General features: G+C 38.9%; 1 protein-coding gene across 2 annotated transcripts in view; it reads right to left on the bottom strand.

Moving 5' to 3' along the window:
• Positions 1–226: 226 nt before the first annotated feature.
• Positions 227–16,717, bottom strand: part of LOC144261379 (uncharacterized) — a 61,214-nt gene continuing 44,723 nt past the window's right edge. Inside the window, exons 11-17 of one of the 2 annotated variants that reach the window (XM_077810856.1) lie at positions 14,633–14,762; positions 11,712–11,757; positions 10,961–11,035; positions 4,754–4,861; positions 2,994–3,090; positions 1,407–1,829; positions 227–533 (exon numbers count right to left, since the gene is read on the bottom strand). In XM_077810856.1, the coding sequence (XP_077666982.1) occupies positions 454–533; positions 1,407–1,829; positions 2,994–3,090; positions 4,754–4,861; positions 10,961–11,035; positions 11,712–11,757; positions 14,633–14,762 (959 nt within the window). In that variant the 3' untranslated portion in view covers positions 227–453. The remainder of the gene's footprint in view (positions 534–1,406; positions 1,830–2,993; positions 3,091–4,753; positions 4,862–10,960; positions 11,036–11,711; positions 11,758–14,632; positions 14,763–16,717) is intronic. The other variant, XM_077810857.1, reaches the window with a different exon arrangement.

Genomic DNA, 16,717 nt, shown 5'->3' with positions numbered 1-16,717 from the left:
GCAAAAGGAAGTATCTTTCGGGTACAGATAATCTTGAGTCAAATTTGAACTAATGACCTAGAAGGTTCAAGCCTGTATGTTCTACTCTACCCATGCAATTCCTTTCTTTAGTTATTTTTATGAAGAATTAAGAAAAAAGATTAGCCCTCCACTATGTAAAACCCAAAAGCTTTCGAGCCAAGATATTGCTAAACCATTTTTTGGGTAATTTTAAAAAGTGATAATCTTTAACAAAGGAAAAATATTTTTTTTAATCAACATTATAGTCTCTTTCCACAAATACAGAAATTCCAGCTATTGGGAGAAATAAATATAACACGCAAATCTGCAAAATCAAACTAGTACTCTGGAGTTATAACAAGTAACAATGTACAGACTGAAATTAATTGCATACAAGTGACAAATTTTCAGTTTACACATTCCGATATTAATTTCACTTCTTGTTTTCCCATATCACTGCACACTGTTGCTGTTTGGTGCTCTAAGAGTCCCACTTTCAGTCAAGATCCTTATCACATTTGGAATGTCAATACCTTTAATGAAAAAGGGAGAAGAGAAGATGAGTGATTTGCTGATAAAGTTCTTCTAATAATGATTATTTTAAAACAAACATACATAAATGTACTAATGAAACATCTGGACATTTTCATGAGTTTTGGAAGATTTTATACTAAATGAAACAAATGTATACATATTTTATTAGAATTATCTCAGGAGTCTCAATGATCAGAATGCTACCAAATTTTCAGGTGGACACAGAAATTGTGTGTTTGAGGCTTAGAAATGAGGATAAGCTGCTTGTCAGGGGAGGGTAGCAGACGAGTTGGATATAGAGATATGGGAGAGTTCAGAAGCTGGGACTCTTAGGAGCTTATAGTGAGAGATGAAAATACTTGTCTCCTGATTAAGAGCTGTTTACTGAGAATATTACTGAGTACGAGTACACATCTTCCTAAGAATTGTACAAGCAAAGGCTTCTTACATGCCATAAATCTCAAACCCTAAAGACAACATCATACTAACTACCATACAAGTCCTAAATTCACTTTTTTATTATTTATTATTATTATTAAAAGAAGGCATGCTTGATTTTAGTCAATTGAATCTTCATGATAGGAAAAACTTGTTAACGTTACTAAGGAAAATACCGAAAGGCAATAAAAATTAAGATACATATGACATCTTCAGAGGAGAACAAGCATTTTGACATTCACCCCTAAGAAAGAGTGTGGGTCCTGACAAAGTGGCAAGTTGAAAATATTAAGAACTAAAAGAAGACAGCAACTTCTGTCCTTATAAATCCACAAAATACACTTTATCTGTACAGCTCTGCTCCACTTTGACGATATCATTTAAAAAAAAATTACTACAAACAAAATTAAGTTATACATATGCAAGTAGATTACCTCTGAAGGCTGGATTTGTGGCTGCTATTTTCTGTAGAGTAGCTGTAACCTCAGAAGCATCCATATTTCTTACACTATTGAAAAATTCAGTAGTGACATCGTTTTCATATGATCTCAAAGAGTCAGTTAAAGAGTTTTGGGGTGCATCTCTCTCAGTAGCAGATGAAAACTTCCTATTAAACATGTTTTGAGAAGAGGAGGGATATTGCTCTTCAGCAGCAGACTCTAATTCATTACTTAATCTTCTAAATGTGGATTGAAAAGTCCCACGTTTCCAATTTGTAGCATTGTTTTTTGAAAAGTTCACTGATTGTGAATCGTTTTTCATGAATGTTCCACTAACATTAGACTTTGTTGCGGTGTTGTTATAAGGTTGTTGGGCAGGATGCTGCCTCCTGTCTGACACATAATTTGCTGAAAACCCTGCAAGGAAAAAAAAAGTTACTTCCACTATGTATACAAAAAAAATAACATAGTTCCAAAACTTCATATACTGCAGGTAATTCCAAGTTTCACTAATGGCATGTTAATCGAAATTTTAAGATGCTATGCTTCTTAGGAAATATTGTCACCTTATCAAAAAGTTACAGCGAAAGGAGGTGCACTGGAATTTCTGGATATTTTTATTTACTGGCATGGGAGTGTGTTCCCCATCAAACCAGATGGTATGACAAAACCAGAACCTGTTAGTCCCAAGAATGAACTCCTTCGGTAGAAAGACGCAAGTTTCTTGTACTGATATATCAGGAGCAGAACCACGGAGGCTAAGAAGCTGTAAAGTGTTCAGCTGCTGGATAAAGGGGAGTTGCACTCATTTAACTAAGCTGGCTAAGAAATCAATTTAGTTAACTCTGCAATTTCCATGAGTGGACTGGACCTGAGTCTAGTCTATTCCTCTTCAAGGGGGAGAGGAGGAGGAAGGAAAAAAAAGACTATGAACCCTCTTAACTCAGGAACAAGGCACCAAAATCATGGACTTGTTTGCTTCCATGCAATGACCCAGCCTCATCAGTCCTCCTGGAAGTGCAATCACATTTCCCTCTCTCCAGACCAGCACATTTAGATCCTGGAGATAATCTTTTTAAAACACTTTTCTCCTACTTCAATTCAAGTTTTAAGACTTCAGAACTTGCATTCTTTCTTTGGGAATAAAGACTTTTCTGAGCACATTAATTTTTTAAAATAATTAGCCTCTATCAATTCAACAAGAGCTAGAACATTTTAAGTTGCAAATGTTCAAACTGCATATTTGTTGTCCATTTAAAGACTAGCATGTGCTTGCAGGAAACAAAGAACTCTCCCATTCATTTCCAGTGGGACAATCTAATGAGCCACGAATTTTAAAAGTCCCATATATTTCTACATTTAAATTTAGTGTGTGAATAGCCTTTATTTTCTGATTGGTTGATATACCTTCCTATATCTCTGGAGAAAGAGAACCCCATTAATGTAAACTACTTGAACTTGATCATTTTGAAACTCTGCTTCAGTGAAGCAGAAAAAAAAATACTAGAAGTTTTCACACAACTCAATGTTAGGGTTAAAATATATTTAAAGAAATGGAGTCTTAAATTCTTAAAGCTTTACCAGTGTTAGAGTCACTAATATCCACCGAAGTCGCTTCAGATTGTTCTGTGGAATGTTCAATTGTTTTTTCTTGGTTTGGTTCAGAATCTAAAGAGTCCTAAAAGTTTAAAGAAAATTGCATGCATAACTTCTTTCAAGTTTTTTAAACAATCAACTCTTAAAATTAGGTCAGTAGAACACTTCAGGAGAGAAGAAACAGGAACAGTATCTTCATCAAAAAAAACTCCAGACTGATGGGTTAAATAAATAAGAGTTTCCAAAAACGTACATCTAAAAAACTTGTTATGCTAGAGTTAGTAGCAAGTAAAATTTTTAGGGAAAGAACATTTGCTATCATTAAGTCCCACTCCAGTGACAAAAAGGCACAATGTGCTAGCCAAAAAAACCACACTAAAGAGCCCATATCTCCATAAACCACCAGTCATGAAAGCAAAAGCTTTATATACTATTGGAAATTTGTGATTCCCAATTTTCCAAAGTACCCTGAGGCAGGGTACCTTGGAGCAATGTATTAGGCACAGGATGAAGGCCCAAAAGATCAGAGTTTTATTCCTGCTTTTGACACAGACAAGAAAATTAGGATAATTATATATTTACTGACCTACACCCAATCCTGCAAATACTTAATTACATGTGTAACTTTACTCATGCAAAAAGAAAAGGAGGACTTGTGGCACCTTAGAGACTCACAAATTTATCAGAGCATAAGCTTTCATGGGCTACAGCTCACTTCATCAGATGCATTCAGTGGAAAATACAGTGTGGAGAGATTTATATACACAGAGAACATGAAACAATGGGTGTTACCATACACACTGTAACAAGAGTGATTAGGTAAGGTGAGCTATTACCAGCAGGAGAGCGGGGAGGCAGAGTGGGAGAAAGAAACCTTTTGTAGTGATAATCAAGGTGGGCCATTTCCAGCAGTTGATAAGAACATCTGAGGAAGGGGGAGGGGGAATAAACATGGGGAAATAGTTTTACTTTGTGTAATGACCCATCCACTCCCAGTCTTTATTCAAGCCTAAGTTAATTGTATCCAGTTTGCAAATTAATTCCAATTCAGCAGTCGCTCATTGGAGTCTGTTTTTGAAGTTTTTTTTGTTGAAGAATTGCCACTTTTAGGTCTGTAATTGAGTGATCAAAGAGATTGAAGTGTTCTCATGCAAATAGTCCTACAGAAGTCAGTGGAACTACTCACATGAATAATGTTATGCACATAATTAAATGTTTGCAGGACTGGGCCTTAATAGTGTGTATATGAGAACACACTAATAAGGCCAATCACTGGAAAAGACAGAAGCAGGATTTAGGATGTTCTAGCTTCAAGCTCTTTGCTTAATCCTCCAGCCCACGTGGCTTTTAGGCACCAAAAATGGTATCACTCAAAGGTATGAACTTTTAAGCCAAAATGGATTTCAAACTTTCAATAAGATATAGTGAAGAAAATGTAGAACAAGATTTCAAATACTTTTTTTAAAATGGCCCCTAAATCAGGCAAATTGTCATAACTTTTATAAGAATATTTCATGCACTTCTAGTCGGCAATCAAAGGGAAGCAAAAAAATGTTACAACTGTACAGGAAAAGCTATGATTTTCTCATACTATCTTCACTATAGATCTTTCAAAATCTCGATGGCCAAAACTTGGAGGTTGCACCCATGTCCATTCTGTTCCAGTATGAATACCTGATCTGTACTCTTTATAGGTCACAGAAGTCAAGACAGATTCAATCATTTACTAAAATATACAAAATTACATTTGTTGGTGCAACCTGTTGCCGATATTCCACCAATGCATTCGTAAGGGTTTGTGTAACCTTTAAGATAAAGGATGCATCATCTTCACTCAGTATCTCAAAGCTTTGCTGGAAAAAAAAGGTGAAAAATCAAAACACATTTTAAAAGACGAAGGAGACAATCTAACTTTTCATCTATGGCATAGATGAGCGATTAGATTACTTAGTGCTTTGCTTGTAACATCAAATTTTATTTCAGTTTATATAGAAACACCTTTAAGAGTACCAATTGGAGTTACACGCTTATATAATTTTCTCATAGTAATATTTATACAAGAATCAACAAATTCAGCAGCTTTATCATTCCCCAAATAGCAAAAAAAACCCGAAGTGAATTTAAGCCTCAGCTGCTTTCCTTAAGAGCCTGAGTGTATAAAAGAGCCTTGAAGCAAGCCCCAAAGGTTAACAAATTCAGTCTATTTTCAGAGGCGGACATGAATTCCAAAGTTAGGGGCCCCCACAAAACTGCCCGATCAGTATCTTCTCCTAAAGTGAGAAGATTCCAGCTTGACCACCTTTATTGATCACAACTGAGACAATATTGCATGCAGAGAGAGGCAGGTCCCAAGACACTCAAGGTTTTACAAGTCAAAGCCAGTATCTCAATATCTATGTAATCACAAAGCAACCAATACACCAAATAATTTATCAATGGACAATTGAGATTACTTTTAAAAACAAACAGTATTTGTTCTGTTTGAGTTTGCATCACTATTTTTCAAAGAGAATCCTATAAACAAAACAGCAGCTAATAACAAACATGCAAAATAAATATTTAGTAAAGGGAAGCTGATAATAGATTACTAACACCAGTGGATTTTTTTTTGAGCTAATGAAATTATGGCAGTGATGACTAAGGTTATCATAAATCACATTAAAATATAAGCTCTTCTAAAACAGAAAGCCACTGTATTCTTCATTGCTTCTAAAAAAACTAGAGCAGGGGTTCTCAAACGTTATTGTACCACGACCCCCTTCCGACAACAAAATTATTACACGACTCCAGGAGTGGGGACCGAAGCCTGAGTCTGCCCGAGCTCCGCCGCCCTGGGTCGGGGAGGGGCCCAAAGCCCGAGTCCCACTACTCTGGGCAGGGGAACAAAGCAGAAGCCCAATGGCTTCAGCTCCAGGCAGGGGGCCTGTAACTGAGCCCCGCCATCCAAGGCTGCAGCCCTCGGGCTTCAGCCCCGGGCCGTGGGGCTCAGGTTTTGGCCCCGGGACCCAGCCAGTCTAAGCCAGCCCTGGCAACCCCATTAAAATGGGGTCACGACCCACTTTGGGATGCTGACCCACAGTTTGAGAACCGCTGAACTAAAGTATCACTCAAAATTTATGCAGTCCATATTTTCTCCAAATAGATTACCTGAACAATAAGCATACTATATTTTAACTAAAGCAAGTAAAGAGGGACAGCAACTCAATCACTGAAAGCGTTAAAACTCAACAATGGAGATGGGTGCATCTTCAGCCCAGATGCTAACGAACAGGAGACTGAACAAATCGCAACTGAAAGCTAAAGTTCAACAAGGAAGCAAGGAGAGACAGCAATGGGTAAACTGGAGAAAAACAGAAATTCTATAATGAAAGAAGCTAAACATTTAGAGCCTCATATTTAAACAGCAGAGTATTCCAGTGAAGACGGTTAGTGGGCATCAAGAGCAATTCCAAAATGTGTAATTCAAACCAAGATACAGATGCCAGATACAAGAATGGATCAGCATAATAAGGTATTGAGATCAATGCTCCCCTAGCAGAGCACAAAACAGCCTACTTTCCATTGCTCTCTTGCTACTGGGCAGAGAAAAGGAAGTTTTCTGCATAATCTTGTGCAGGAGGCAAATTCCAGGACTGATCCCATGTGCGATGGATCTGCTAAGCAGAAGACTACAACTGACATCAGCCCCCTTCCGACTCTATTTCCTTTCTTCTGACTAGGTAAGGGGAAGGGTCCTGAACCAGGAAGTAGCCAGGCTCTGTTGGAAAGCAGCAGTCACATATATCTGCTAAGCCCTTAACACATTTGAGTACTGTTATTTGGCCCTCCCTCAGTCTTCTTTTCTCAAGATAAAATATACCTAGTTTTATAGCTTGCCTTTGGACTCTCTCCAATTTGGACTCTCTCCACATCTTTCCTAAACTGTGATGCCCTAAACTGGATGCAGTACTCCAGCCGAAACCTCACCAGTGCCAAATGGAGTGGAACATTTACCTCCTGCATCTTACATACCATTATATTCCTGTTAATACACCCCAAAACTATATTTGCCTCTTTCTCACCTGCATCACATTCCTGACTCATATTCAGTTTGTGATCCACTATAATCTCAAAATCCTTTTCAGAAGTACTGCTGTCTAGCCAGTTGTTCCCCATTTTGTATTTGTGCATTTGATTTTTCCTTCTTAAGTGAAATACTTTGTACTTATCTTTATTGAATTTCATCTTGTTGATTTCAGACTAATTCTACAATTTAACAAAATCATTTTGAATTCTACTCCTGTCTGCTGAAGTGCTTGCAATCCCTCCCATCTTGGTGTCATCTGCATATTTTATAAGTGTACTCTCAGTCCATTATCCAAGTAATTAATGAAAATACTGAATAGCACCAAATCAATGACAGATTCCTGCAGGAACCCCCACTTGACAATGAACCATTGATAACTACTCTGAGCACAGCTTTTCAACCAGTTGTGCACCCACTTTGTAGTAATTTCATCTAGACCATACTTCCCTAGTCTGCATATGAGAACGTCATGTGGGGGACTGTGTCAAAAGCTTTACTAAAAATCGAAATCTCACATTTCATGCTTCCTCCTAACCATTAGGGCAGTAAACCTGACCAAGAAGGAAATTAGGTTAGTTTGATATGAGCCATTTTTGACAAATCCGTATTGACTATTATTTATCATCCTATTATCCTCTAGGTGCTTACATATTAATTTTTAATGATTTATTCCAATATCTTTCCAGGTATCAAAGTTAGACTGACTGGTCTATAATTCCCCAGGTTCTCTGTTACCCTTTTTAAAGACAGGTACTACGTTTGACCTTCTCCAGTCCTCTGGGATCTCACCCATCCTCCATGAGTTCTCAAAGATAATCGCTAATGGTTCTGTGATTGCTTTAGCTAGATTTGTAAGTATCCTACAGTTAATTTAATCAGGTCTACTGTGATAATTGGGCCTACAAATTTATCCTAATTGTGAGCTCCACTATAAAAAGTAATATTCATAAAATGTCACAATAACCTTTACCAACAAATGTTGATGGGAAAAGACACAAAAGCGAGACAGACAGAATTAGTCAGTCCCCCCCCCCCCCCTCCCCCGGCCCCCCACTCCAAAAAGCACTACTGCTATAACTCAAGGATTGTGTTAAGATCATGCCTGGTGAACAAGAAAGTGTGGGACTGAAAAACTGGTGAACCAAAACTGGTGTGTGAAAAACTAGGCAAAACTGGTAAACAAAATAATGAAGGGATGATGAAAGGCTATCCTGACCATCACTCCCTTTTGGGGTCCTCAAGAAGAGACACTGACTGACTGAAAGAGGGGGAAGGAGTGACTTCATCATGATTGCCAGGCCCCATCATCTCCTGGGACCTTGAGATCCAGCATGACACCACTGTGCCATCACTATCCTAATCCAGAGAAATATCCTGACCAGACCAAGCCAAGAGAGACCCAGATGACATTGTCATTTCCACTGGTTCTAGCTAAATCCCAAACAACATCTGGGATGTGACTTTGTCACACACCCGCACCTGCCCTAGCGTGACCTTCTTCTTTACCACCTTATTAATTCTCTTTCCTATCCTTCTCTTTTCATCTTCTGTCTAATAAAAGAATCTGGCTCTGCCAACCAGGACTGCATATTTTACAACACTGCTGTGAGCCTGTGACCTGAGGGCATTACCTTTAGCTCCCTCTTTAACAGCCCAATGCTGATACACTTTTGCAGATTTTGGAGTGGCTAATAAGACCATGTGCCATGTCCCTGTTTTTCCAGCAGTAAGGTTGCAAGCGTGAGGCAACATCAGAGACAGAAGCTGTATTTCCTATCTTTGCGGTTCACTTCTATCCCCTCTGGTATGCGTTTGTCTTGTTTTGTCTTCTAGGAAAAAGGATCAGGCCTCAGCAACAACGGCTCCAAGCCATCTCAACAGCTACTGCCACCTTTAATACCATGTAAAAAACTGTCAAACAAAGGGGTTCTCTTTCTAAAAACTCTCTTCAGCTAAAGGGAAAGGAAATAAGGGATGTTTTTAAAACAAAAACTTTAATATTTTACATTTCAAATGCTTTAATGGTTTTTTCTTCATCTTTAATAAACTGTTAAAAAAATAAGAATGGCCACACTGGGTCAGACCAAAGGTCCATCTAGCCCAGTATCCTGTCTTCTGACAGTGGCCAATGCCAGGTGCCCCAGAGGGAATGAACAGAACAGGTAATCATCAAGTGATCCATCCCCTGTCGCCCATTCTCAGCTACTGGCAAACAGAGGCTAGGGACACCATCCCTGCCCATCCTGGCTAATAGCCATTGATGGACCTATCCTCCATGAATGTATCTATATATTTTTTTAACAATGTTATAGTCTTGGCTTTCACAAAATTCTCTGGCAAAGAGTTCCACAGGTTGACTGTGTGTTGTGTGAAGAAATACTTCCTTTTGTTTGTTTTAAATTTACTGCCTATTAATTTCATCTGTGACCCCTAGTTCTTGTATTATGAGAAGGATTAAATAATACTTCCTTATTTACTTTCTCCACACCAGTCATTATTTTACAGACCTCTATCATATCCCCACCTTAGTCATCTCTTTTCCAAGCTAAAAAATCCCAATCTTATTAATCTCTCCTCATATGACAGCTGTTCCATACACCTAGTCATTTTGTTGTCCTTTTCTGAACCTTTTCCAATTCCAATATATCTTTTTTGAGATGGGGCAACCACATCTGCACACAGTATTCAAGATGGGGTGTACCATGGATTTATATAGAGGCAATATATTTTTTGTCTTATTATCTATCCCTTTCCTAATGATTCCCAACATTCTGTTTGCTTTTGACTGCTGCTGCACATTGAGTGGATGTTTTCAGATAACTATCCATAATGACTCCAAGATCTTTTTCTTCAGTTGTAACAGCTAATTTAGACCCCATAATTTTGTATGTATAGTTGGGATTAAGTTTTCCATTGTGCATTATTTTGCATTTATTAACACTGAATTTCCTCTGTCATTTTCGTGTGTTTGCCATGGTATTAAGCAGGCTGAGTTCTCTGTATACCAAACCCCAAACTGTGTTTAACACTGTTTGCTGTTGGATAGTGACAGGGTCATGTTAATCTTCGACTCTTTTGGCCCATTTATTCCATTTAAATTAATACAACAGCCTTGCTGACTTGAATACATCCAATTTATCTCAATTTTTTTAACCTGGTCTTTCCATATTCTGGCTTATGTTCCTTCCCTCTTGTTAATATTAATTGTGTTAATCATCAAGTCACAATTAATCTTTTCAGTGAAGACTGAAGCGAAACAGCAGGCATTAAACACCTTGGCCATCTTTATGTTGTCCATTATTCATTCTCCTTCCCCACTAAGCAGTGGACCTATTCTTTCCTTCATCTCTCTTCCTCCTAATGTATTTATGGACCCTCTTCTTATTTCCTTCTATGTCCCTTGCTAGATATAACTCATTTTGTGCCTTAGCCTTCTTGATTTTGTCCCTATATGCCTGTACTATTCTTTTGTACTTATCTTTCACAATCTGTCCACATTTTCACTTTTTAATAGGATCCTTTTTTTATTTTTAGGCTATTAAAGAGTGCCTCATGCAGCCATATTGGCCTCTTACTGTTCTTCCTGTCTTACCTTCACCTTGGGATAGTTTGCTGTTATGCCTTTGATACGGTCTCCGAGAAATTGCCAGCACGCCTGAAGTATATTTTCTCTTAGATTTTCTTCCCATCAGAATCCCAATCCAAATTTTTGTTCCAGGTGGAATCATCATACATAAAAGTAGTATTTTTTAATTAACAGACTACCTATGTTTTACATTCAATGTATCTTCTACTTTTTGACTACAGTCTTAATCAACTACACGCTACATTAAATATTTCATTAAATTTTCCATCAAACTTGGCTCAACATAAATTTAACACCTACCAAATATCCTAATAGTTCTTCATGGCTGGTGAATTCTTCAGATTGTATTTCATCATCATTATCTTTCTCTTTATCCTGTAAAACAATAGAGATAAAAACACCCTGAGGATTTCTTATTTGTATGATTCAGGTCAGTGGTGCCCAACCCTATTACACAGCAGGGCCACATAAACCTAAGCACAACCTTGTGTGGGCAAAACAGATTGTACATGTTTTAACAAGATTTAAAGTCACCTATATCGATTTATATTTTAAGTTCAGCTTGTGTCATATGTATTTAGATACAAACAACCTATGTACAGTATTGTCTATTTACACACTTGTGTAAACTAAAATGATGTAAACGTGACGACAAAACGTTAATGAATTGTCCGTTAGTATATTGTGTTGAAGCAGGCCCTGGGCCTTATGAAATATTTGGTTGGGCCATATACAGCCCACGGGTAACGAATATGAAACCATTCTGTTAACTCAAATTATAGTGTACATTCATACTGGAGCATTTTTACTATTGCAGACGTTTGCAACAGAAGTTTGTATGTATTATAGGGGAAATAGTAAGCCCTACTACAAAATATAAAAATAAAATGTTTCTCCATAAAAGTTACTGTCTTAATGTAACTTGCTGCTATTGCATATGCCAGAATACAGGTCTGCAACATTCTTATTCATCATAGTCAAAGAAAAAACTTAAAAGGAAATAAAGGATTATTTTTAACTGGAACAATCTTCTGATAGATCAAATACTCACCTGGATTTCCTTGTCTTCACCTTTTGAGTGTTTGCTGTCATCACACCTTTTGAAATATAGAGTATACACATATATAATGTTCAACTAACTGATTTACAGAAAAAGAGTAATCAGTCAATAAAATTACTGTGAAGGCAGTGAATACAAAAGCCTGCTTTCAATCTAACACTGTTTGTCCCATAGGTATGGAATGTTCTTGTAATTACAGTTGACAAATCTACTGCTCTCCTCATTCAAACCCCTCTTTGTGTGGCACCCACAATTTGTGAATTCATAATAAAATTAATAAAATAAAATAATAATAATAGAAAAAGACAGTGCATTCTGGCTTCTTTTAAATTGGAAAGAGATTGTCTTAATCTTTGTGTCTTGTACAGCAAGAATGCTAACATGACACTAACTGAGAAAAATAAAAAGGATATTCAAAACAACATTTGGGACTCATTACTGCCCTTCCCTTCCCTAATGACAGAAGTTTAATATCTATCTGAACTTCATATTTCCTAACTTGTTATTAAAGTTATGATATGCTAGGAATTGCAAAGTTAAGACAGATACCCAACTCAGAATCCTGCCAACATGATCCCAGGTCAGGAAGTAGACAGATGACTTGAATATGAGTAATTCGACGTGGCAAAAACTTCAGCTCACCGAGACTGTTCATTATCAACTCTACCTGTTGCAGGAACCAAAGGCCCATTTCCTTCACAAGCATATTTTCTCTAACCATAGTTAAGGTTTGGGACAAATTCATAATTTGATGAATCATGTTACTAGAATACAATCTGAGAGATCACTTACATATTTGCTAGTGGGAGAAAAGATCTGGAATAGAAATGTCCTGTCCTCGTTATGAAACTGATTTATGCATCTTTTTGTACAATAATGAAGTGTAATTTATAAAATAAAGGCTGAAATCTTCAATTTTAAACTCACAGGTCAATATTCTTAAATAACATCAAGCAAAAACTTTCTCAGTGCAGTACTAAAACCATACGGTTTCTAAATATATTACTGTGTAATACTGAAGCCTTTTAAGTACAGTATAATTTGATTCATATAAGAGCTTTACGAGTTAAGACAAGTTTTCTTTACATAAAATTTATGGTTATAAATTGATACAAAATAAACTTCATATGTAACTACAGAGATGCTGAGTAAATAAGGGTATGTCTATACTACCGGCCGGATCAGCGGGCAGCGATCGATCCAGCAGGGGTCGATTTATCGCGTCTAGTCTAGATGCGATAAATCGACCCCCGAGCGCTCTCCCATCAACTCTTGTACTCCAGCGAGAGGCGCAGGCAGAGTCGATGGGGGAGCAGCAGCAGTCAACTCAGCAGAGTGAAAACACCGCGGTGAATAGGTCTAAATATGTCGACTTCAGCTACGTTGTTCACGTAGCGGAAGTTGTGTAACAGATCGATTCCTCCCCAGTGTAGACCAGGCCTAAGTGTACATTTATATGGGTACGGTTACTTAGTATCGGTACTTTTGTAGGTGAAAGCCACCTTTTGCAAGTCCTGGAACGATCAAAGCTATTGTTAGGGGACATGCAGGCATCAGCCTCAGATACGAAAGTTCCAGCCACAAATATAAGAGATCCATGACCTCAATCAGTTCCTCTCCTCCCTGAGATCTAGCATGAGTCCAAAGAAGCATGAAAGGAAGGTGTACCAGAAAAGGATAGCCTGAGGCAACGCACACTGTGAACTCCAGATAATAAACATAGCACTTAGGAATCCCTGTCATGGACTAGACCCCCATTGTGTTATGTACGGTGTTTGTATAGTGCTTAATATACTTGCTCTTTCACAGGATTGTCCCTGCAGAGCCACAGCAGGAGATTAGCAATCTCACTGTAGGAGATTAGCAATCTCCAGGTAGATATTGTAAGAATCTTTAACTGAAAAGGGACTAAAGGACTGCCCTCCACAAATGAGAATCTGATTTTGCTCCAGTTTTAAGAGAACAGTATTGAATAAAGATGTGAACTGAAAGAAACAGTATAGAGTCAAGACGTGGTGACAGCTACTATGTTAATAGAATAACTTTTGAATCCTTCTGGCACCAGAGCCTTTTCATAACTGTCCTGGCTCTATTTAACAATTGCTGGGCTGAGATAATTTCCCTTGAGCTTTTCTTAAAAAGAGGTGAACAACTGGAATGATTTCCAGAAGGGTTTGGTCCTGCGTAATCATTATTGGCCCTCTCAACATGCAACTTAGTCCTATCAAGCAGCCCATAAGATTCAGGAAGACAGCCAGAATGGTAGAGATCTGGTTAGGATGGAATTTGAATACCACTCTGGATAAAAATTTAAGTTGAGGATTAAGCACTGCGTTATCTTTGTGAAAACACATAAAGGAAAGATCAGCAATCAGGGCCTCGATTTAGATCACCTTTCTGGGTGAAATGACTGCAACAAGAAATGTGATTTCTGGAGAATGACAAGGTAGTTAACATTGAGGGATCAAATAGAGGATTCCTGGCCATAGATAACATGTTCCAATCCCACCAGCTTGATTTACAAAGTGTCAAGTATAGATACAGCAACTCTGTAAGACAAAAAGTTTTACAGAATGGTGGGGAAAAAAGCTGATGCTCCTTTAACCACAGAGTGGAAAGAACCAGTGGGGGTGTATTGGCTCTTAACCATTAGAAGTGTGTCGCCAGGGGAACGAGAGGAATTAAAGACATGGGTCTATCTTATTCCCAGCTGAAACATGATTGGTCCTATGGGTTGACAAACATGTCCTTTAACAATTAAAATGCTTTTAAATAGTTCCTGACCTCACGAGGTATGAGACTATTATAGGGTGGATTTGCAGAGGTAATTCTGTGAAAGACAAATTTGATTTAGATGCTGGTCTTGTAATTTTCTTGGAAAAGTAAAGTTTCTAAAAATAACTTAAATTTACTCAGTCTTATCGCCTTTGCTGTTTTCATCAGCTTTGTTGCTTTCATCAGCATTGTTAGCGTCTAGCTTTTCAGCTGGTTTCAGTTGTTCCTTTGGGCTTTTTTCCTGTTCATCTTGAGTATCCTTTCCATCTGAAAAAAATTAAAATAATGGGGTATATTTGTAACAGTTTTTCATAATCTTAGGTTTTTAAAGTAGCATTTGATTGGAATGTCCTTACATTAAAATAAAACTCAAACATTAATTCACCGTTAAGCAAAAAAATAAAGCATTCAAAAGTGTGGAAGTCCAAAAGTTATTGTTTTTACTTCAACAATAACTGAGCCATGTTGCACAACCTATATTTTATGGTATATGTAAATACACACTAATACATTAAGGTTTATCTTTTACCCAGGAACAAAGAAATGGAAAATATTATACATCTGCATCATGCCAGAATAAGGATTGCAGTAGAAATGATATCTTATGGAATTGTCGCATGTCGTCTACCCTAGCAATGCACTAATATTCATTTTTACATTTAATTTCTAGTGTTTTTAAAGGAAAAAAGCATTGTTAAAGAATTTTTGATGTGTCTTTTATCAAGCCTATTCAGTTATTTATAAAGACCCTAAATCATCTCTTCATATTTTCTGTCTTGTCCTACACTGCCCTCTTGCCCCAAGCAGGCCACTGAATATGCAACTCCTTGAACCACTGAAATTAGAGATGGAAAAAACTTCTTGAGGTATACAGCCCCTTGTCAATGAAGGATTGTTTGCTACAGTATATTCACCAGTGCTTTGTGCCATCTAGTTTTCAATTACAAGGAATAAGGCTTCTACCACTTCCCTTTGAACACTCTTCTACAGAATAGCAGATGTCACTATTAGGAAGAGGTCCTGATATTCAGCCTAAGGCCTGATCCACAATAAAGAGTTAGATCGACGTAAGCTGCCTTGCCTAACTCTGTGAGCGCTACACCAAAATGTTTCTCCCGATGACGTAACTTGCCCGCTACACCAACTTAACTCCACCTCCACAAAAGGCATAGCACTTAGGTCAACGTAGTTAGGATGATGCAGCGTCAATGTAGACCAGGGGTGGGCCAACTATGGTCCACGGACCGCTTCCAACCTCTCAGACGTTTTTATCAAGCCCAATCCCCCCATGGCACCACCCTCAAGATCCTCGAAACCACTCAGGGGCCACACCCATCCCAGCTACGGTGCCTCCGCCCGTAGCAGTGTCTGGCACTGGTGTCTGGTCTGGCAATGCCTTGGTGTCATTGCCGGCATGGACCCTAGGAGTCTCCAGTACTGGCCCTGTAGAGCACCCCCTCGCCCCATCCCATGAGTCCCCTCTCCCCTCACCTCAGTAACATCCCTTATAGAGCCCTCCCCCATGTTACACCCCACAGAGTCCCCCTTCCCCACTGGGCATTCATGGCCTGCCATACAATTTCCATACCCAGATGTGGCTCTCAGGCCAAAAAGTTGGCCCACCCCTGGTGTAGACACTGCATTACTTACATTGACTTTAGTGGCCTCCAGGAGATGTCTCATAATACCCCACTGTGATTGCTCTAGTCACTGTTTTGAACTTCGCTGCCCGGAGGCCAAGTATAAGCCCTTCCCCTTTTAAAGCCTGTGATGGGGTGCCTGCCCCGTGGTGGCTCTGAGAGGGTTTAAACCAGCCTAGGGAGGCTGAGCAGCAGGCAGCCAAAGGAGTGGCTGCAGGGGAAACAGACAATTAGGGTGGCGGCTGGACCAGCCAGTCAGGGGCCAGATGGCCCATGTAAAAGGAAGCTGCAGAGCAGAATGAGATAGTCTGCTGCAGGGAGCCCTAGAGAGAAAACTGGCTTCCTAGAAGGCTAGAGAGAGACCAGCACCTGGGTAAGGGCAGGTGCTAACAGGAACTGGGGGAGCTAGAGAGAGCTCCTGATGAGCTGCCATGATTTACCAGCTCAAGGCCCTGGGAAGAGGGCAAGGAGCTGGAGCCAGAGGCAGGAGCAGAAGGAACTGAGGCTGCGGGGAAGTGGCCCAGGGAACAGAGACAATGAGCTGGAAGGAAGCTGCTGTTTGCAGGGTCCCTGGGCCAGGGC

The sequence above is a fragment of the Eretmochelys imbricata genome, chromosome 2, assembly GCF_965152235.1.
Source record: "Eretmochelys imbricata isolate rEreImb1 chromosome 2, rEreImb1.hap1, whole genome shotgun sequence".
Lineage (NCBI taxonomy): Eukaryota > Metazoa > Chordata > Testudines > Cheloniidae > Eretmochelys > Eretmochelys imbricata.
The sequence above is the reverse complement of the archived record's forward strand: the minus strand, read 5'-3'. Positions and strand labels throughout refer to the sequence as shown.